Consider the following 23,118-nt stretch of genomic DNA (forward strand, 5'->3'; position numbering starts at 1 on the left):
AATGAAAGTTTGAGTTATCCCACCACACTGGAACATGACCAGCTGAGATGCTTGCCAAGAGCAAAGGAACTATGGAATACGTAGTGAAAGAAGGAAATTATAAATATCAGCTATAACCACATGATCGTAGTGGTTATGAACTGTAGTAGTTATGAATATTTCTTCCTGACTTTGAAATAAATATATTTATCTATATATTAATATAGATATATATATATCTATATATATTAGTATATAGATATACTAATATATATAGATATATATATAGATATATTAGTATATAGATATACTATATATATAATATATATAGATATATTAGTATATAGATATAGTATATAGTATATATATATATATATATATATAGTATATAGTATAGTATAGTATATAGATATACTAATATCTATATTAGTAATCTACATACTATCTATATACTATATTAGTAATCTATATTACTATCTATATATTATTAATTCTTTCTTTATCCTCACTGTTATGGACTGAATTGTGTCTGCCCCCACAAGGGCATACACTGAAGCTTCTGCTCCCAACGTGGCCATTCGGAGACAAGAGCCTTTGGTGAGGTAATGAAGATTAACTGAGCTCACCTAATCTGTCCAACAGGACTGGTGTGCTTATAAGAGTAAGAAATAACAGAGACTGCTCTCTCTCTGCACATGTGCATGCACAGAGAAGAGGCCATGTGAGGACATGGCAAGAAGGCAACCATCTACAAGACAAGAAGAGAGAGCTCATCAGAAACCAATCCTGATGGCACCTTGATCTTAGACTGCTTAGACTCCAACTATGAGAAAATAAATTTCTGTTTAAGCCACCTCATCTGTGGTATTCTGTTATGGCACCCAAAAAGATTAATACCATCTCTACCATTTCTCCATTATCTAACACAGCGTTTCTCAAACTCAGTACCACAGACATTTGGGGCCAGATACCTCTTTGTTATAGAGGCCTACTCCTCACATTGCAGGATGTTTAGCAGCATTCCTGGCCACTACCTGCTAAATGCCAGTAGTGCTGACCCCCTCCATCAGTTGTACCAACAAAAATGTTTCCAGACACTGCTGAATATCATCCCCTTGGGAGCAAAATCACCTCCAATTGAGAACTATTGATCTAATAAGTTTAAATAGTGGTTAACCTTGTATCTCAATATTTAAGTTAAAGGATCTCAAAGAGGGAATGTGACTCAGCTAAAAAGAAATGAACATCACCCAAAGATGGATTGAGTGGACTTCCTATCTTTTTCGAAGAGTTACCATGTCTTCAGTTGTATAAAAGATAATTTCATCTTGTAGGTGGAACAGTAATTTTACTACTGTCTGTACTTGGAAGTTACATGTGGTTAAAAGGGGTGTGAATGAATGCCAAGTTGAAAAGGAATGGACTACAGGCATTTATCTTTGTCGATTTGGTTAAGGTGGGAACTGTAACTGACAGAATTCCCTTCCCTGTAATGGTTCCAACTTAAAATTGATCAAAATAGGAATTGCATATGATTTGGCAGGCAGAAGTAAAGCAGCAGCCACTACTCTCTGAAGGTCATTCTAGTCCAACGTGGTGACAAAACTCACTGCTCAGGGAATGACAGTTCCATATCTAGCTCTGCTTCCCAACTACTGATCCTACTGACTAACTGTTGCCCTAGCCCACTGCCTGGGTAAGAGGCAAGAGCTCCCCCAGAATGCCTCATGAGCTTCCCATTTGCAGTCCCACTTTAGCAGTTGGACACACTTGGCTTCTCAGACCGGCTGGAAATGCCTCTGATCTACCAACTCCCCTTCTGAGCCTTTGCTTCCCCAGAAGCCCTCACAATTGTGTAATGCCTAATTCCTGTCATGAATCCTACAACCTCATTAATGATTCAACTTGCCTGACTGAACTCTGATCATTCAGAGAACACACAGCAAATGTAATGCTTCTCTGCCATCCAATAGCTCTTGTTTTAGACTACGTGGAGGTGAAGGAAACCAGTTCATTTCCCTCTGAGCAATCTACCTGCCACCAAAGTCCTCTAACTGGTAGAAAGCTAATAAGTAAATGCAGATAAGTAGGCACAGCAATAAAGTATTTATCAGTGTTGCCTTAAACACTCCAAGTGCTTATAATCCTATTCTTGGCTGGCACGATCACTTTGTGAATACATTTCCAAGTTGAAACCCTTCTTAGAAAGCAAGCTTTTGAATTGCCCTCAAAGAATTTCTCTCAGAACAACTTCTACATTATACAAAATTCATAGAAAACAGCGCTGTGATTAAACTTTTTGAGGGAGGAGGGGGGTTAAATTAGATAAAGTAGTTTTGCTTAAGAATCTTTACCTTTGTATTCCTTATAACAATTGGATATTTCATCCCTGAAAAAAAAAGAATTAGTGAAAGATTTTTAGTAAAATAAGGCCTACATTATTAGAAATATTATACTAGTAGCAAATTTAAACAATTTTCTTCTGCTTCCCACTTTCATTCTAAAGCTTTTTATGAAACAACAAGATTAAGCTAGTTCATATTTGATAATATATAAAACTCTTGGCATATTTTTAAACTTGTTTTAATTCACTGAATCTATGCTAATAGACCACTCCCCACTTCAGATCCAACACAAACAGTTCTGGCTTTTCTCTGAACTACAATCCTAGAAACGATTTTGTAAAAGATCATTAATCAGTATGTATTTTCACAAAGGACTAATGAATGCTTTTTTGTCTAAGTGTAGGTAACCTGAGTCTTCGTGGATTCTGGGTTGTGTAGAGAAGCAACACAAAAAGTTCCAATCATAAACTATTTATAAAATTATTTCCCAATCAGACACATGGGGTCTCAAAGTCTTAAAAAGCATATGTACATCAAGTAAAAAAACAATCTATTTGTATCATAAATTTGATTTTATGCTACCTACCTATACCAACATTAATTATTTAACAGTTTTGTTCATCATATTACAATTCAGAAGGACACTGGGAAAATGATTCAGATGGCTCAGATCTCCTTAAAAACCTGTCAAGGAAGAACTGAGCACTACACTTTTTCTCCTTCAAATTTCCCAATAGCAAAAATGTCAAAAAATTCAAGGTTACAAATCTATTTATTGGGTTTTAAAAAAAAATTGTCAGCAGGGCACTTGGGTAGCTCAATCAGTTGAATGTTCAACTCTTGATCTCAGCTCAGATCTTGATCTCAGGATTGTGTGTTTGTGCCCCACCTTGGGCTCCATGCTGGGCATGAAGCCTACTTAAAAAAAAAAAAAAAAAAAAGGAATAAAATGTCCCCACAACAAAGCAAAACAAAACAAGCTCTAAGTAATCTACAATGGGGGGGGGGGGGAGGGGGTGCAAGGGGACTTCAAAAGGGCTCAGTTGTGCCCTGTCTCCAGATAGTCTGATCCACTAAGACAGAGTATGCTAAAAATTTTTAACTTTTATTACTATTTTTTTTTATTTTAGAAAGAAAAGGAGAGAGCAAGAGGGAAAGGGGTAGAGGGGCAGAGAGAGAGATTCCTAGGCAGGCTCCACACTCGGCACTGAACCCAACACAGGGCTTGATCCCATGACCCTGGGATCATGACCAGAGCCAAAATCAAGAGTCAGACACTCAACCAACTGAGCCATTCAGGCACCCCTCTATTCTTATTCTTAAGAATTAGAAAAGGCCAATTGCACATTCAACATTTATTCCAAAATGTCAAATAAGTATGATTGTAGATCATTCATCTGTAGAGTTTGAGCATGTTTTGAGTGTAAAAACAAAAACAAAAAACCCCACAAAACAACAAGAAAAAACTCAGGCTATTAATTTCTCATATTACCTGGAGAGAAAGTTTGAGCTGAAATCAAAAGCCGGATACTCAACCAACTGAGCCACCCAGGTGTCCCTGCATTTTTTTTTTTTTTAAAGATTTCATTTTTAAGTAATATCTATACCTAACATGGGACTCAAACCCACAACCCTGAGATCAAGAGTTGCATGCTCTTCCAACTGAGTCAGCCAAGTGCCCCCAAATCTGCATTTTCAATAAGCATCCCCAAGGAATTTTGACTGTAATCTACAAAATAAGCAAGTGTCTGGGGGCTCGTTTTCCATTAACAGCCTTGGCAGTTCAGGTTTTAGCGCCAATCAGAAGTGTCCAATCAGTGACAAATTCTATCAGCACAAGACTCACCAGAAGCCCCAGTTCTCCCACGTCCAATCTCACACTCATCCCTTCTGCACATGCATCCAGCTTTGCACCCTACTTTAGCCTAGTTCCTGGAGGCCCTCCCACCAGCACCACGCCAGCCAAAACTAGTTCCAAGTTGGTTCAGAAGTCAATACTAGTATTCAGAAGAAAAGACAAGGATGGCTTACCATCTTTACTTCTTGAAGGACTTTCTTTAGCCAATTCAATATCTTTTACTTCAAAATTGGTCAAGACAAAGCCACCTGCTTCTTGGAAATCCTTGGCAAATGACAAAGCCACCTGCCGATAGTCCACAATGCCAGTGTATGGACAATCAATAGCCATTAGACCCTGAGATAGGATTATGAAAAAGTCAAGATAATACAATTAAAAATCATTGAGGATAGTTGTTCAATAAATTTTATTTGCAGCTGAACTTTTTTACTGTTAACTTTGATGGATCACATGTATTATCATTTCTTGCCAAAAATTCAGTGCCTAAATTTGATGTTGAATAAAGTGTCTAGTAAATAAAGAAATAATACTAGCTAAGTAAGAAAATCTCTATACTTAGGAAATAATTCTCCTCTAGGGAAGTTAATTTTGCTGGGCTCTTCTGGCTGCTACAATAAATAGCTACAGGCCACTGCAGGTCAGGTGGCTGGAAAAGAACCAGGCAAGCAGGACACAAAAAAACTGCTACAGTTTTATTCACCCCTCACCATATCTGATAGTGAGTCAAATTCGGAGTCAAATTCTGTATCACCATATGATTGTTTTAAACAAACTCCACGGAGATTTTCCCATGCACATTCAGTGAAGACTCAGAATTGTTCTAGCTTTTTACATTTGCAGAGCATTGATTTAATTTGCTGCAGACTCTTATCTTCAAGACTACAAATGCTGAATGGAGATTTTATGTAGTTAATGCAAACTTTCACTTCAGGTAATATAAGAAATTAATAGCCCGAGTTTTTTGTTGTTGTTTTCTGGGGTTTGTTTTTGTTTTGCCACTCAAAACATGCTTAAACCCTACAGATGAATGGTCTACAATCATACTTGTTTAACTTTTTCAACAAATGCTGAATGTGTATTGGCCTTTTCTAATTCTTAAGAACAAGAATAGAGGGGCGCCTGAATGGCTCGGTTGGTTGAGTGTCTGACTTTTGATTTCGGCTCTGGTCATGATCCTGGGTTCATGGGATCGAGCCCTGCACTGGGCTCCATGCTGAGCGTGGAGCCTGCTTAGGATTCTCGCTCCCTCCCTCTGCCCCTCTCCCTGACTTGCACACCCTCTCTCTCTCTAAAATAAACTTAAAAAGAAAAAGAATAAGAACAGAATTTCACATACCAAGTATTGACTAGATTTTGGTGGATCCTTGGGAATAGCATCATTTTCTGTTGCCTTACTGTGTATGTGAGTGTATCAGTTCTGCTAATCAACTTTCCTAAGAGGGTGGTAGCCTGGTTCCTGGTACAACTAATGCCGAGAAGCTGAGTATGACTGGTAAATGCTACCATTCTCTTGTCTGGCCAGCAGGGAACTGGTGTTGTTGCAGTTTTACAATAATATCTGATAGTATTACTTTAAATATCTTATTCTTATAGTCAGTCCCACCGCAACTCCAATACATTTACTTGCTTAGCCTTTAAAAGCTTTTAACTTTGCTACCCATCCCTGACCATTAATTCCAAATGTCCAGATCACACCAGGGGTAAAAGGCACATAAAACACACAACAGTCTCTTGTCACAAATTGAAAGCAACATTTGGCAAACTTTATTCTTGCTTCCAGAATATGAGATCATTTGCCAAACACAAAAATCATTCCTTCTGTCTCAATGTAGTAGATACAAGTTTAAGATTTTTATATTAGACCTTATATTGCCTGACCACTTCCAAATTCACAAGTCAATAGTTATAATCCAACTTCAAACTATAAACAACATTTAGGGCACAATACCCTTGGAAAAATTACCTTAGGATAATACCAAGAGTTTAGTCACAAAAACTCAATTTGCATAAACGACATAACAAATAAGATAACAGAGGGACAAAAACATGCTGTAAAAGTGCTTCATATCAATAGTTTTTTAGAAACCCAAATATCTTCCTTATTCATCTTATTTTCCTATTACCCAATACAATGCCTGACACACAGAAGGCACTCAAACATTTACTGAATGAACTTCTGAGGACTGTCTTTAAACATACTAGATATTCCCCCTTCTCTACCTTCCCTTAAAGGTCTCCCTTCTTTTCTTTCTCTTTCTAGTCTCGGTTTTGCTCCTCCTCATGAGATGTTGGTGTGCCCCACTCTACGTAAATGTTGGGGGAAGGTAAGGTCAAGTGAGTCACTGCTGCTAAGCAATCCAATACCCTGGCGCAGGATGGGACTGGTGGACAGGCTGGCTGTCAGCTAGGGGGCTGGGCATGCACCATACAGGTTAGCAGGTCAGAGCTTGAAATCTGAGGCCACTGCAGGTCAGGTGGCTGGAAAAGAACCAGGCAAGCAGGACACAGAAATTTGGGAGTTGGAAGTCAGTCAGGAGGAGAGAAGAACAGATGAATGTGTGGTTGACCAACAGTGTTTAAGAAAGGGCAGCAAGATCAGGAAAGCTAAGGTCAGAGTGAGCAATCAGGATTTGCCCAGACAGAGAATTGGCAAGAGCTATCCTCCAAAGTCAAAGTTTACAAAGGCATTTAAAAATTTTCTAAGATGGAGGCGCCCGGGTGGCTCAGTCAGTTAAGTATCCCACTTCGGCTCAGGTCATGATTTCGTGGTTTTTGAGTTTGGACCCCATATCAGGCTCTGTGCTGACAGCTCAGAGCCTCGAACCTGCTTAGGATTCTGTGACTTCCTCTCTCTCTGCCCTTCCCATCCCCTCTCTGTCTCTCAAAAATAAATAAGCATTTTTTTTAATGCTTATTAAAAGCAGGCTCCACACTGCCAGTGCAGAGCTCGATGTGGGGCTCGAACCCACAAATCGAGAGATCACAACCTGAGCCAAAGTCAGACACTTAACCAATTAAGCCACCCAGGTGCCCCTATTTAATCTCCTTCTTAAAGAGACCTGGTCCAAAAAGAGACCTATTAGAGCTGCCCTGATAAATTTTTTCTTTGTGGAGAGGCTGGAAGAAACAGATATGACCCCATAGCATAGAAATCTTGCCCACCAGTCCTGGTAGTAGCATAGGGTTGAAGGACAAGGGAGAAATTGACTCAAGAGACCTTTCTGAAATAACCAGACTGTATTTTCCACTATACATTGCCACCATGAAATATATCTAGGCACAGATAATTACAATGTGCCATTATATAAAGTGTCAGATAATGCTAATGTGGCATTATATAAAGTAGATCAGTTCTGCAGAGGCCGCAGAGAAAAGCAAGATGTACCTCCTTTATAAGTTACACTCCTTACTTACCTTTCAAGTGAAGGTTCACCTAAAGAATGCTTTCTTAAACTCCTGGATGAAGCTAAAAGCTTTTCTGTACATCGATATAAACCGAGTATCAGTTCTATCAAAATACTTATCACTGTATTAAAATTACATCTTCTGCTACACTGTAACTTTCTTTAGGTTGACAACCATTTCTTCCTCACCTTCTTATCTGTAGTACCTACCATAGTATTTGGCATTTAGTACAGAAGAAAATGTTGGTGGAACTGAATAGAAGAAATACCAATTCTGAATCAGAGCTGGGGGCAGGGGACTCTTTAGAAGCTGTGTGACCTTGGCAAAGTAACTGAATCACTTTATTCATTTTTAAGACAAAAAATACATGTAGATATGTAATTTGATGATCTATGTACACATAGCTCATCTACCTCATTCTGAGACCCGTAAAGATCACATGATCAGGGGCACAGCACAATATCCAGACTCATCTTTAACCTTATGATGTGTGAAAAGCTGGTTTCTTTCTTTTTTTTTTTTTAAGACAGAACTCTTTATTTAAAATTTTTTAAACATTTATTTATTTTTGAGACACAGAGCGTGAACAGGGGAGAAGCAGAGAGAGAGAGAGAGAGAGAGGGAGACACAGAATCTGAAGCAGCCTCCAGGCTCTGAGCTGTCAGCACAGAGCCCAATGCGAGGCTCAAACTCAAGAACCATGAGATCATGACCTTAGTGGAATTCCAACACTTAACTGACTGAGCCATCCAGGAGCCCCAAGAGAACCATGTATTTAAACCCAACTTCAACTATACAACTAAAGATAACTTCAGGGGGAAAAAATCTATTTCTACCTTGTCTTTTTTGCAGAAAAGATTTGAAGCAGCTTGTAAAAACAAACAAGGAACACAAAACAATATATACTAGAGGTGCCTGGGTGGTTCAGTTGGTTGAGCATCCACCCAGCTCTTGATTTCAACTCAGGTCATGATCCCACTGCATCGGGCACCTCACTGAATATGGAGCTTGCTTAAGATTCTCTCTCTCCCCCCTGCCCTTCTTCCCCACTCATGCGTGCTCTCTCTAAAATAAAAACAAAAAAAACAGGGGCGACTGGGTGGCTCAGTCAGTTAAGTGTCTGACTTTGACTCAGGTCATGATCTCAGGATTTGTGAGTTCAAGCCCCACATCAGGCTCTCTGCTGTCAGCACAGAGCCTGCTTCAGATCCTCTGTGCCCTCCTCTCTCTGCCTCTCCCCCACTTGTTCACTCTCTCTTTCTCAAAAATGGGTAAACGTTTAAAAACAATTTTTTAAAAACAATTGATATTAGCATTACATATTGAGCCAGCTAAGTATATGAATTGGAAAGAAAGAATTATTTGCAGACAGCATTACTGTCAATAGAAAATCCAAAAAAGAATAAAATAAACTATAGACAAACTACGAGAATATGTGAATTTAACAACTAAGATGTATGCAAGGTCAAAAATCAATTATATTTTCATACATTTGCAACATACAAGTAGAACATGAACTTTAAGTAACAATACTATTTATGAGAGTATCAAAAACATCAAATACTTAGAAATGAAACTAAGAGATATGAAAGACCTCTGCACTGAAAATTATAACACATTTTTGCAATGAATTAAAGAAGATACAGATAAATGGGTGGATCTACTATGTTGATGGAAGTAAATACTGTGGAAGTAAATACTTTGGAAGATTAAATACTGTGAAGATATAAATTGTCTCCAATGGCCCTACAGATTCAATGCCATCTCAATTAAAATCACAAAAGGTTACCTTGTGGAGTTTAGCAAATTAATTCTAAAATGTATATAGAAATACAAAGATCCAAGAACAGCCATGACAATGTTGAAGAACAAAACTAAAGAAATTACTGTACCAGGTATTTCAGTCTACTAAAAAGCTATGGTAATTAAGATATTATGGTAGTGGTAAAACAAGAGACAATGTAACAGAACAGAGTCCAGACATAGAGCCCACACATACAGTCACCTGATATCACAAAGGTAAGACTGCAGTGCAATGCGGAAATAATGGTCTTTTTGATAAACTGTGCTGGGTCATTTGGGTATCCATATGGAAAAAAAAAATGTATCTTGACCTCTACCTTCATACAATGGACTATTAATAGTACAGCAAGGAAACTTATAACTACAGTTATAAACTTATAACTAAGTTCAGTCAAAAATGAGCACATACTACATGATTCCACTTAAATACAATTCAAACCTGCGATGTAAAAAGCGAGGATAGTGTTTACTCTTAAGAGAAAGGTAGTGAGGGGCACCCGGGTGGCTCAGTCGGTTGGGCGTCCGACTTCGGCTCAGGTCACGATCTCGCGGTCCGTGAGTTCGAGCCCCGTGTCGGGCTCTGTGCTGACAGCTCAGAGCCTGGAGCCTGTTTCAGATTCTATGTCTCCCTCTTCCTATGACCCTCCCCTGTTCATGCTCTCTCTCTCTGTCTGTCTCAAAAATAAATAAATGTTTAAAAAAAAAAAAAAAGAGAAAGGTAGTGACAGAGGGGGCTTGAGGAGAATACCGCGAGGCTGGTAATGTTCTGCTGTTTATGAAAGTTCACCAAGCTGTACATTTATGATTGTTATATGTTATGATTAAATGAAAAAAAGTCCAAAAAAATCAAGGCAGAGAGGAAATGAGAGTAGAAAGATATAAGGAAATGAAGAAGGAAGTTAAGACATAAAAATAAAAACGTATGCTTAAGGACCTAAATATCTGGCAGGAGTGGGGCACAAATGTGTCTCTCAGCTTCCTGGCAGTCAAGACATACACAACAACACAATCAATGAAATGATTCAGTGTTTGTAAGATAAAAACAAGCCAACTGTGCTCAGAAAGAACACAAGTATTCTTAGAAATGAAGTTTGAGGAAAATTTCTCCTGAGGGTTTTCAGAAAGAGAGATGTTGGGTAACAAAATGAACAACCTATGTCCTTGACCCCATCCTAACAGTAGAGGCCACGGTGTCACAATGACCTTCTCCTTAGGCTGACGCCATAAAACCAAAGAACAATTCAAGGAGAGTAATTTGGGATAGAGGAGTAGCATGGGGAGAGACAAACAGTGCAGTGAAGGTGTGCCACTGTGTATGGGAATAAGTGGTCTACTTATCTTTCAGGATACTGCTCATAAATTGTGTTTTTATTTCCCATACGCCAAGCTTTTGATAAGCATTGCCCGGCAGTGAGTTCAAAGTCACATTCTCTAGGACCGGTACCTAGAGTCCTGCTATTGTACATGGTCAATAAAATGGAGGGGGCGGGCAGAACAGGAGATAACAGCCATTCGTTAGAACAGTTAGTGGAACTGGGGGTTGGACTGATAGCCTCTGAAAGACTATCAAAGAAAGTCAATATGCAGAGTAACTATTAAAATATTATTCATGTCTCTTTCCTAAAGAAAAGATCTGTTCTCCCCATAGCATGTTCTAAGCAAGATACTCTACAACCTACCCTTCACACTCATGGATAATGTAGCTACCCTCCTCAAAAATTTTCAGTGGCTCCCCATGCCTACTAATTTCAAAGCTATTAGCAGGAATATCAGGCCTTTTACACATGCCGAATCCTGCCTTTCTAGTCACATCTATTATCTCTCCCTACATACCCTAGGATTCAACCATACCTCACTGTTCAATGCTTTCCCAATATGCCATATGGTCTCAGACCTCCTCTTGCCTTTGTTTATGTTCTTCAGATTTGGTATTTTCTCACAAAGAAAGAAGAAATCTGGTGTTCAGTTTATGGCAAGCCCTCTTGTGTCTGTCACCTCACTGTCACAGAAGCAGTAATTCATGCCTCCTATAAATTCACCCTCAGCCTCCATGTCACAGTACTGAGCCCTAAACAAAAATGTCCCCGTGAGCATGTACATAGAGTTAGTGAATCACTTACCCTACAATATGGCTCCTTCTTTTTTATATCCTCCTGTTGGATTAGCCTTAAGCCCTGGACACCATTCTGCCGGCCTCTCTCATATAAGGCCTGAAGTCTGGGAATTTCTTCTTGTTCAACAGCTACTATAAGCTTCAAAAAAAAAAAAAGATAAAGAATATGGATAGAGTTAAACATATAGCTTTTATTAGCTATAAAAGATAAAGTCAACAGAAAATCATACATTATTGCATGATTCAAATTCAGTTGATTTTTATCTACTTCTCTCTTTCTTCATGACCTCAATTTCCTCCTCCACTGAAAAAAGTTATCTTAAGAAAACTGCATTAAAACAAATTTTCCCCAAAAGTTAGATGTAGCCTCAATCTCCCCTTCTGCTATCATGGTTGCTACATGAATCTTGGCCATAGCAACTGTTATCAATATCACTCCCTCAAAGAGTGAGAAGCACAGGTGGCTTTGTCCTTACAATTAAAATACAAAAACAAAAACAAAAAACAGAACAAACAGAAAAACAGAATGGCTGCCTTCTTTTTATAAGAGAATGTAAAATACCCATATATCAGAAAGACAGTGGTATTCAGTATAATGGATATCACTAACAGAAAAACTATTCACTTTATTTCCTAGAATAAAGCATATTATAAAATATTTACTAATGCATTCTACTGCAGAGGGGGAAAAAAAGGTAAATTAATCAACTTTACTTAGGATTCTTTTTCATTTTATTTCTAGGCAAAGTATCTTTTTGAAGTAGTTTCTTCCTTAATTAACAGCTACTAGAAAAGAAAAGCAGAGATGCATATTCACAGGTACGTTAGAATTCACAAATTGCTATTTCACAGCAAGAAGTCACCAGAATTTCATGAGATTATACTTTTAATCAAGGCATAAAGGTTATTTAAATCAACAAATAATTAACCTCAAAAATAAAAGTGGAATCAAAGGACACTATCAAGAAAGAGAAAAGACAACCCACAGAATGACTGAAAATATTCACAAATTACATAGCTGTATAGCAACAAATTAGATAATCTAAATGAAATGGAAACATTCATAGAAAAACACAAACTTCTAAAACTAACTCAAGAAGAAAAAGAATCTGAATACACCTGTAACAAGTAAAGAGACTGAATTAGTAACTTTAAAACTTCCCATAAAGAAAAGCTCAGGCCCAAGGGCTTTACACATGAATGATACCCTATGTTTAAAGAAAAATTAATACCAATTCTGGATAAACTCTTTCAAAAAACAGGAGAGGAGGGGCGCCTGGGTGGCTCAGTCAGTTAAGCTTCCGACTTCAGCTCAGGTCATGATCTCACAGCCCATGAGTTCAGCGTCAGCCTGGAGCCTACTTCAGATTCTGGGTTTCCTACTCTCTGCCCCTCCCCTGCTTACACTCTGTCTCCCCCAACCCCCCCCAAAAACAAAACAAAACAAAACAAAACAAAACACAGAAGAGGAGGGAATACGTCCTAACTAATTCTATGAGGTCAGTATTAGCCAGATACCCAAACCAAACACAGATATCATAAGAAAATAAAACTGCAGACCAGTGACCCATACAAATATTGATGTAAAAATCCTGAACACAACAATAGTAAACTGAGTGAAGTAACATAAAAAAACTATACACTGTGACCAAGTGGGATTTATTACAGGAGGTAAGATCAATTTAACATCCAAAAGTCAATTAATGTAATATACCATATTAATAGAATATAAAAACAACATGATTGCCTCAACAAAAGTGGAAAAGATGAGACAGAAAATCCAACACCATTCCATGATAAAAAAAATAAAACAACACTTAACAAACTTGGGGCACCTGGCTGGCTCAGTTGGTAGAGCATGCGACTCTTGTTCCCAGGGTTGTGGGTTTGAGCTCCATGTTGGGTGTAGAGACTACTTAAAAATAAAAATCTTAGGGGCGCCTGGGTGGCTCAGTCGGTTAAGCGGCCGACTTCGGCTCAGGTCATGATCTCGCGGTCAGTGAGTTCAAGCCCCGCATCGGGCTCTGTGCTGACAGCTCAGAGCCTGAAGCCTGTTTCAGATTCTGTGTCTCCCTCTCTCTGACCCTCCCCTGTTCATGCTCTGTCTCAAAAATAAATAAACATTAAAAAAATTTTTTTTTAATAAAAATCTTAAACAACAAAACAAAACTATCAATAAAAAAGAACTCCCTCAATCTTATAAGGGGCATTTGCAGAAAACCTACAGCTAGCATCATACTTAATAGTGAAAGATTGAAAGCTTTCTCTCTAATCAGCAACAATACAAGGATGTCCATTTTCACTACTTCTATTCAACACTGTATTTGTGATCCTACCTGGGGAAATTAGGCAAGAAAAAAAAAAAAAACATATATATATATATATATATATATATATATGGTATCCAAACTGAAAAAGAAGTAAAATTATCTTATTTGCAGATGGCATGATTCTGCATATAGAAAATCCTAAGGAATCCACACACAAAGAAACTATAATGAGTTTAGCAAGGCTGCAAGAAAAAAGAACAATATATAAAAAATCATATTCTATACATTAGCAATGAATAATTCAAAATGAAATTAAGAAAACATTTCTCCTCACAAAAGCATCAAAAAGAATAAAATACTAAGGAATAAATTTTGCAAAAAAAAATGCAAGACCTGTACACTGAAGAATACAAAACATTGTTGAAAGAAATTAAAGAAGATCTAAAAAAAAAAAAAAAAATGGGAAAGCATTCCCATGCTCATGGTTTGCAAGATTTAATACTGTTAATATGGCAATACTTCCCAAATTGATCTATAGATTCAACACAATCTCTATCAAAATTCTAGCTGCTTTTTTGGAGAAACTGACTAACCCTAAAACTCATATGGAAATGCAAAGGACCCAGAAGAGTCAAAATAATCTTGAAAAAAGGACAAAGTTAGAGGACTCACACTTTCTGATTTCAAAATATAATCAAGAGCCACAATAATCAAGATACTACGGTATTGGCATAAAGATCGATGTACATCAATGAAATAGAATTGAGAATCTTAAATATACCATCCTACATTTATGCTTAACTAACTTTTGATAAAGGTGTCAAAACAATCTTTTGATTGTTAGAATCAACAGAAAGAACGGTCTTTTCAATAAATGGTACTGAGACAACTGCGTAGCTACATGCAAAAGAATGAATTTGAGCCCCTTCCTCACACTATGTGCCAAAATCAATTTAAAGTGATCATATACTGTAAGTATAGGTACAGGGCTGGGGTAAGGGGCTCTGCTTCTGGTGGCAGAGTCTGGGGAAGGAGCAGGAGGCCAGCTGTGAAGGTGGTAAGCCCCTGAAATAGCCAAAGAAGCAGGCCAAGGAAATGAACTAGGAAGATAAGGCATTCAAGCAGAAACAAAAAGAGAAGAAACTCAGGGGGCTAAAAGTGAAGGCTGTGGGAAACAATCTTCTGGCCACAGTTGGAATTAAGAAATCTGGCAAAAAAAAAAAAAAAAGTTGTTCCTTGTGCCTGAGGCCTGAGGCAGTGGTGATCTTTAATTCCATTCTTGTTTAAACATTTGGATTACCTGCCATAGTATCTGTTGCCACCTACAGCTAGAATAAAGTGTCATCTTGGACCCTGCTGTATATTTAAGAATACATTTTTGTAAAAATAAAAAATCCTGGGGCGCCTGGGTGTCTCAAGTCGGTTAAGCGGCCGATTTCGGCTCAGGTCATGATCTCGTGGTTTGTGAGTTCGAGCTCTGCGTCGGGCTCTGTGATGACAGCTCAGAGCCTGGAGCCTGCTTCGGATTCTGTGTCTGGCTCTCTCTCTCTGTCCCTCCCCTGCTAACACTCTATCTCCTCTGTCTCAAAAATGAATAAAACATTAAAAAAATATTAAAAAAAAAAAATAAATAAAAAATCTTACAGTGGCTCATCTTCTCTTTAGTTCTTCTCACTCAGCCATTCCTACCTTAGCTCTGAAGTCAGAGTAAATCCAGCCCAGGATCTTGCCAAAGTCTGTTCTTCAATCTTTGATCTACCTCAAATTCTGTCCCACCTGGAGTTAAATCAACTCAATTGGGGGGAAAAAAGTGATCATAGATCTAAATGTCAAAACTAAGGATATAATAAAACTCTTAGAAACGTAGGAATAATTTTTCATGATCTAAGGGTAGGCAATGATTTCTTAGATATGACACAAAAAGCATAAGCAACAAAAGAAAAAAGGTAACTGGACTTCATCAAAATTAAAAGCTTCTGTGCTTCAAAGTATATCATCAAGAAAGTAAAAAAAAACCCAAACTACAGAATAGGAAAAAATATTTAGTAACAGTTAAAGTATTACCATTACTATTATTATTACCATTACTATTATTACTATTTTATTTTATACATAAAAATATTTCAGTATTTTAGTAGTATTTTAGTAAATATCATATAGCTGATAAGGGACTGTATCAAGAATATATAAAGAACACATATAGCTCAAGAATAAAGACAAATACCTCAATTTTTAAATGGGCAAAAGATCTGAATAGACATTTCTCCAAAGAAGATAACTGCATGACCAATAAGCATGTTGAAAAGATGTTCAACACCATTAATTACTAGGGAAATGCAAATCAAAACCATATTGACATACCACTTCACACCTACTAGGATGGCTAAAAGACACAATAACAGGTGTTGGCAAGGATGTGGAGATACGGAAATCCTCATTACTGATGGCAATTTAAAATAGTGTGGAACTTTGGGGCATGTGAGTGGCTCAATCGGTTAAGTGTCTGACTTCAGCTCTGGTCATGATCTTGTGGTTCACAAGTTTGAGCCCCACATCAGGCTCTGTGCTGACAGCTCAGCACCTGGAGTCTGCCTCAGATTCTGTGTCTCCTTCTCTCTCTGCCTCTCCCCAGCTCGTACTCTATCTCTCCCCGACTTATACTCTCTGTCTCTCAAAAATAAATAAAAATCATTTTAAAAAATGTTTAAAAATAAAATAAAATAGTGTGGAACTTTAAAAAAAAGTTTGGCAGTTCCTCGACATGTTAAACTTGGAGTTACCATATGACCTGAGAATTTCACTCCTAGGTATGTATCTGAGAGAAATGAAAATACAGGTCCGTACAGCCAACAGGCACATGAAAAGATGCTCAACGTCACTCCTCATCAGGGAAATACAAATCAAAACCACACTGAAATACCACCTCACGCTGGTCAGAGTGGCTAAAATGAACAAACCAGGAGACTATAGATGCTAGAGAGGATGTGGAGAAACGGGAACCCTCTTGCACTGTTAGTGGGAATGCAAACTGGTACAGCTGCTCTGGAAGACAGTGTGGAGGTTCCTCAAAAAATTAAAAATAGACCTACCCTATGACCCAGCAATAGCACTGCTAGAAATTTACCCAAAGGATACAAGAGTGCTGATGCATAGGGGCACTTGTACCCCAATGTTTATAGCAGCACTTTCAACAATAGCCAAATTATGGAAAGAGCCTAAGTGTCCATCAACTGATGAACGGATTAAGAAGTTGTGGTTTATATATACAATGGAATACTACTTGGCACTGAGAAAGAATGAAATCTGCCCTTTTGAAGCAACGTGGATGGAACTGGAGAGTGTTATGCTAAGTGAAATAAGTCAGGCAGAGAAAAGACAGATACCATATGTTTTCACTCATAGGTGGATCCTGAGAAACTTCACAGAAGACCAGGGGGGGAGATGAAGGGGGACAAAAAAAAAGTTACAGAGAGGGAAGGAGGCAAACCATAAGAGTCTCTTAAATACTGAGAACAAACTGAGGGTTGATGGGGGGTTGGGGGAGAGGGGAAAGTGGGTGATGGGCATTCAGGAGTGCACCTGTTGAGATGAGCACTGGGTGTTGTACGGAAACCAATTTGACAATAAATTATATATTAAAAAAATACAGGTCCATACAAAAAAAGTGTACATAAATGTCCATAGCAGCATTATACATAATAGTCTAATAGCAGTGTTCATAATAGTCAAATATGGGAACAACCTAAATGTCCGTCAACTGATAAATAGGTAAATAAAATGCGATACAGCTGCGCAATGGATTATAAAAAGGAATAAAGTACTGATTCACGCCATAAGATAAATGAAGCTTGAGAACGTTATGCTAAGTAAAAGAAGCCAGTCACAAAAGACAACATATTGTAGGATTCTATTTATAGGAAACTTCCAGAATAGGCAAATCCACAGAGACAGAAAGTATATTAGTGGTTGCCAGGAGCCGGGGAAAGGTAGGAATAGGAAGTGAGAGGTATAGGCAATGACTGTTAATGCATAAAGGTTTCTTTTTGAGGTAATGTACATGTTCTAAAATCAGACAGTGGTGACAGCTGCATGATTTTATGAATATACTAAAAACCAAATTGAACACTTCAATAAAAGGGTGAATTGTATGGCATAGTGTATATAAATTATATGTCAATAAAACTTATTTTTTAAATTACGTGGAGTTAGTCATACCACTTTTTCTAAAGTTATTTTCTAACATTAGACTTTGAAAATTACATAAAGAGAGAAAAGCCATTTTTTTAAATTCAACATTAAACATTGCTAAGAAAATGCTAGTTATAAGTAAGTCAAGGCTGTAGTAAAATGCCTTACCTTACCACATTGCTTGTAGGAAATTCCTTTTTGCTTACAATACTCATAGATGAGGGCTGCACCTTGTACACATAATTTAGCTTTTAGAGATTCAGGTTTATAATAAATTCCACTATGTATGACACCACTGTTATGTCCAGTCTGGTGAATAGCTACCGGACGAGAGAAACAGGATAAGAGAAACTATACAAAGTATTCAAAAGCTACAAAGTGGAGGAACAAACAAAGTTGCAGTTAGTAGAGACCACATTATTGAAAATTCTGCCTGAGTTTGTTCTTATAGGCAGGACACTGGTAACTTCTTCTAGTAGCCATCCCTGGTGTCCATGCCACATCCCCTCAGGCCATCTTTCACTTCAGTTACAACTTTGATGCACAAACCCACTCCTCACTACTAGCAAACTTTGGTGCACAAACCCAACTCTCCCTGCTGGCAAACCCACTATAGCTCTGGGTATTCCGCCCCAGGGCCTTTTCTAATGTGACAGGAGGGGAGAGGGAGAAGATTACAACTCAATGTCCCCAGGGGCAATCCTCAGCCAGTAGAAACACTAGCTGATGGAAAAATGAGCACAATCCTTGGAAATGTTTATGTTGCTCCTCAGAGGTCCCAGAGGAATCAAGCTCACAATTGCAACCTTGATTATGTACCCTCCTGTGGCTTTTCTTCCTTTCAGGCTTACTCTCCACACTCCTCACTTCTGCCTCCTAAACAACATCTCAAATAAATCACCTCTACTCAAGTTCTGGTCCCAGGCTCTGCTTTATGAAGAACCCAAACTAAGGTACTAATAATGACATTCAACATGAAAGATGCAGAACTGAAATAATGAGCAGGTATTCAGGTTAAGCCCAAAGAGCAACACTGGTAATATACATACCCAAATCTTTCTCCTTTTCCAGAACACCAATGGAAAGTGCTGGATGTCGCAGGATGAGTGCTCTGGCAGAGGCAAGGCCCACAATTCCGCCACCAATAACGACTACATCAAATGAGCTTTAAGAGAAAGTCACCTTTAAAGTATTTTACTTTACATGTTTACAGTAGATCTCATCAAATTTCGTGTGCATAATTTTCATCAAACTATTAATTTGTAATCATTACAATCAAATATTTATTGGGCTTTATGATATTGTCTTCTTAAAGGAAAAAGCCTTTAAGAATTACATGCATTGCTGGGTCAGTAATATAAGCTGCCACACCCAGCAGGCAGGATAACTAGTTCCCAAGCCTCTCTCAATCTCACTCTCCACAGCACTCTGCCTGGGCAGAGTGTTTACTCTGTGTTAAGCATCACACTCTTCTCTACCAACTATTCATTTAAAACTCAAGTGCAGTATTCTTGAGGATAAACCAACACATTAGGTCTTTAAGACTTAGGTCCTTCAAGACACTCAAGTCTTCAGTGTGCAAGAACTTTTTTCTACTGAGAAGGAAACAGTCAGTGAGAATTTCAAACCTTAGGGAAATAACTGATCCAGAAATAGGCTTACAGCCACAATTTTAGCCATAATAAATCCGGATTATACAACCATTTCAAAGATTAGGAAGGGCATGTATAGTCTATCTAGTTCAGTAATGAGAAGCAGAAAAAGATTACCTTTAGCACCTACCTCATGCCCAACATATCTACTTTGGTAAGCATATGGCTAATCTTGCTTTTTCTATATCCCATCTATTTCACCTCCTCCTGCATTAAATTTTGATGCAAATCCTAAACAGCATCTGTAAATATTTCAATATGTTATTTCTAAAAGGCTTCTTTAAAACATGCACACAATACCAATATTCTAATTTTTAAAAATTTACAATAAATGTATTATATCATCAAATATTCACCATAAAACTTTTAAATGTTTTTTTTTAACGTTTATTTATTTTTGAGACAGAGAGAGACAGAGCATGAACGGGGGAGGGGCAGAGAGAGAGGGAGACACAGAACTGGAAGCAGGCTCCAGGCTCTGGGCCATCAGCCCAGAGCCCGACGCGGGGCTCGAACTCACGGACCGCGAGATCGTTACCTGAGCTGAAGTCAGGCACTTAACCGACTGAGCCACCCAGGCGCCCCAAAACTTTTAGAAGAAAACAAAGGAAAAAACCTTTGGGATCTAGGGCTAAGTGAAGAGAAGACACCAAAAGCATGATCCATATAAGGAAAACTGATAAACTGGACTTCATCAAAATTAAAAATTTTGTTCTGCAAAACATTTTGTTAAGGGGGTAAGAAGACAACCAACGAGTTGGTTGCAAGCCACATATCTGACAAAAGACTCATATCTAGAATATATAAAGAACTCCCACATAAGCCATTTTGAAAATGCGCAAAAGATAAGAACAAATTTCATCAAAGAGGATAGATCTACAGATGGAAAATAAGCACATGAAAAGATGTTCACTACCATTAATGACTAGGGAAATGCAAATCAAAACTACAATAAGATGTCACTACACTCCTCTTAGAATGGCTAAAATTTTAAAAGTGGGAACACCAAATGCTGGTGAGAATGAGGAGGAACTGGATCACTCACACACTGCTGGTAGGAATGTGAAATAGCACAGCCACCCTGGAAAAAGAGTATAGCAGTTTCTTAAAAAACTAAACATTTATCTTTGCCGTTGTATAACACACTCCACTCAAGTCAGATAATTGGTTTAGGCCTTGACGTTGGCACAACCTCCTTTGTTCTGTTCTCACTCGTACATAGGAAAAACAGATCTTTGGGCTTATATCTTACCCAATTTGGGCCACATCATTGATCTCCCACTCTTCCTCAGGTCATTCTTTGGATTGTTGAAGATCTCCCACTTAAAGGATATAATGGTCTCTTTTTGAGTCCCAAACATGGACTCCACTCATCTCAAGTCTTTCTGTAAGGGAAATTCTAATATTCAGAACCTGGATCCCAGGTGCATGACTTCATGTTTTATACTTCCTTGGGAACCTCTGGTGTACTCTTCTTTTATAAAGCAATACTCAGTATTTCTCAATGGATATTCCTTTTATGGCCCTATATTAAAAGCCATGCCTACAATGAAAATAAAAAACTAAGCATGTGCTAACTAAATATGTCTTAGCAACTACACCCTTGGGCATTTATCTCAGAAAAATAAAAAAGGATGTTCATACAAAAACCTGTATATAAACGTCACAGCAGCTGTATTCATAAGAGCCCCAAATTACAAACAGCTCAGATGTCCTTCAACTGGTGAATGGTTAAACAAACTGTAATACAACCATATGATGAAATATTACTCAACAACTAAAAGGAAACTGCTGTCAATATAGGCAACATCGTGGATGAATCTCCAAGACGTTATGCTGTGTGAAAAAAGCCAATCTCAAAAGGTTATATACTGTGTAATTTCTACTTATAAAACATTCTCAAAATGACAAAATTTTACAGCTAGAGACTAGATTAGTGATTGCCAAGGGTTAGGAAGGGTGAAGAGATGGTATAAAGGGATTGGTAACATAAGAGATATCTTTGTGGTGTATTTTGTGATGACAGTTACACAAGGCACCATGATTAAATTGCATAGAAACACACACACAAATGAGTGCATCTAAAAACTGATGAAATCTGAACACGGTCTGTGTCATACCAATGTCAATTTCCTAGTTTTGATATTGTACCATAGTTAGGGAAGACGCTATCATTGGGGTAAACTGGCTGAAGGTTACCTAAAATCTGTATTTTTGCAATTTCCTGTGGGTCTAGAATTATTTCAAAATAAAAAGTATACACAAAACCCTCACTAACTCTACCTTGTTTCCTTAAGAAAAGCATTCCCAAAATAACTGTCTACATACCCCCACTATGAATCACAAATCCTATACCACTCTAATCCTCCAAATTAACACACAGCAGCCAGTCAACTTTTGAAACCTCAACATTTAAGCACTCCGTCTTCTTAAAAACCCTCTAAGTCTCCCAATTCCTTTAGAATAAAGTTCAATGTGTAGTTAAAATCAAATCAAAGCTCTGCTGTGATGTAGCCTGTCTCCAGTATCATTCCACACCATCTCTATCCCACTAAGCTCCAGCCACATTCAATTTGCCCACCTTCTACTTCCCAAAATATCCAAGAGCTTTCCAGCTTTAATGCCTTAGCATAAGCCATTTCCTTCACAGAGAGCAGAGAAAGACCGTGGTTTCTAATGTGACCTCCAAACTTCAAATCACAGGACACTTACTTGTGCAGGTTTTGACTAGTAACTGAACTGCTTCTCACAAGGCAACTCAATGCAGTGTTTGCCAGGAACTGACTGATTTAAGAATGGTTTCAAATCATCCAAGCAACATCAGGGATGCCAGCTAATAAACCGTTTCTTTGATTGCTTAGTGTGATAGGTCCTTTAACCCTTAAAACGACCACCTACGGGAGAGACTAGGCTCCTACTCACAACTGAGCCTTTAAGAAGCTTAAGTAACCCACCCAAGAATTGAAAGGGAAGTGGAGGGTAGTACTGAAAACCAGAACTGTTCTAGAGCTCCACTCAACACCGCCTTATTCTTTTCATCCGTCACACAAACACAACCAGTGAATCCTACAGGTAACTCCTGGGATCCGAGGTTGCAGCCAGGGCTCCACAGGGACCCCACCTTCACTCACGCCCGGGGCAGGGAAGTAGAGTAGGGGCAGAGGTCCAGCGAGAGGCACCTCCGAGAGAAGCGGTCGCACAGGCTGCGAGGGCAGGCCAGCGGCTACTCACCGGGTGCTAGCTGGACGGCCACCCTGGCACAGCGGCCAGGACCTCCCCGGCGCCGGCCGGCCTGCGGAGGAGAACCCCCCGGGGAAACCTCCGAGGGCCGGGCCGCAGGCACCGCGGATATAGCGCAGTGCGGGGACCATCGCCTGCGCCCCTCCCCCGTCCTCCTTCAGCCCCCAGAGGTGGTCCCTCGAGCCGGACGCTGCGGGGCTCTCGGCGCTGTCTAATCCCGCCTCCCACTCAGGGGCCAATGGAGCACGTGTCTTCGCCCCACGTG

General features: G+C 38.7%; 1 protein-coding gene across 5 annotated transcripts in view; it reads right to left on the reverse strand.

Annotated features, from left to right (window-relative positions):
* L2HGDH (L-2-hydroxyglutarate dehydrogenase) overlaps positions 1–23,059 on the reverse strand; it is a 43,114-nt gene extending 20,055 nt beyond the window's left edge. Inside the window, exons 1-8 of one of the 5 annotated variants that reach the window (XM_078448267.1) lie at positions 22,845–22,953; positions 20,866–20,998; positions 19,744–19,855; positions 19,011–19,126; positions 18,130–18,281; positions 11,511–11,642; positions 4,356–4,518; positions 2,334–2,368 (exon numbers count right to left, since the gene is read on the reverse strand). In XM_078448267.1, coding sequence (XP_078304393.1) covers positions 2,334–2,368; positions 4,356–4,518; positions 11,511–11,642; positions 18,130–18,281; positions 19,011–19,126; positions 19,744–19,805 — 660 coding nt within the window. In that variant the 5' untranslated portion in view covers positions 19,806–19,855; positions 20,866–20,998; positions 22,845–22,953. Of the gene's footprint in view, positions 1–2,333; positions 2,369–4,355; positions 4,519–11,510; positions 11,643–18,129; positions 18,282–19,010; positions 19,127–19,743; positions 19,856–20,865; positions 20,999–22,844 lie in introns of all 5 variants that reach the window. The other 4 variants (XM_060619786.3, XM_060619787.3, XM_060619788.3 and 1 more) reach the window with 4 other exon arrangements.
* Positions 23,060–23,118: the final 59 nt, after the last annotated feature.

This window comes from Panthera onca, chromosome B3 (genome assembly GCF_046562875.1).
Source record: "Panthera onca isolate mPanOnc1 chromosome B3, mPanOnc1 haplotype 2, whole genome shotgun sequence".
NCBI lineage: Eukaryota > Metazoa > Chordata > Mammalia > Carnivora > Felidae > Panthera > Panthera onca.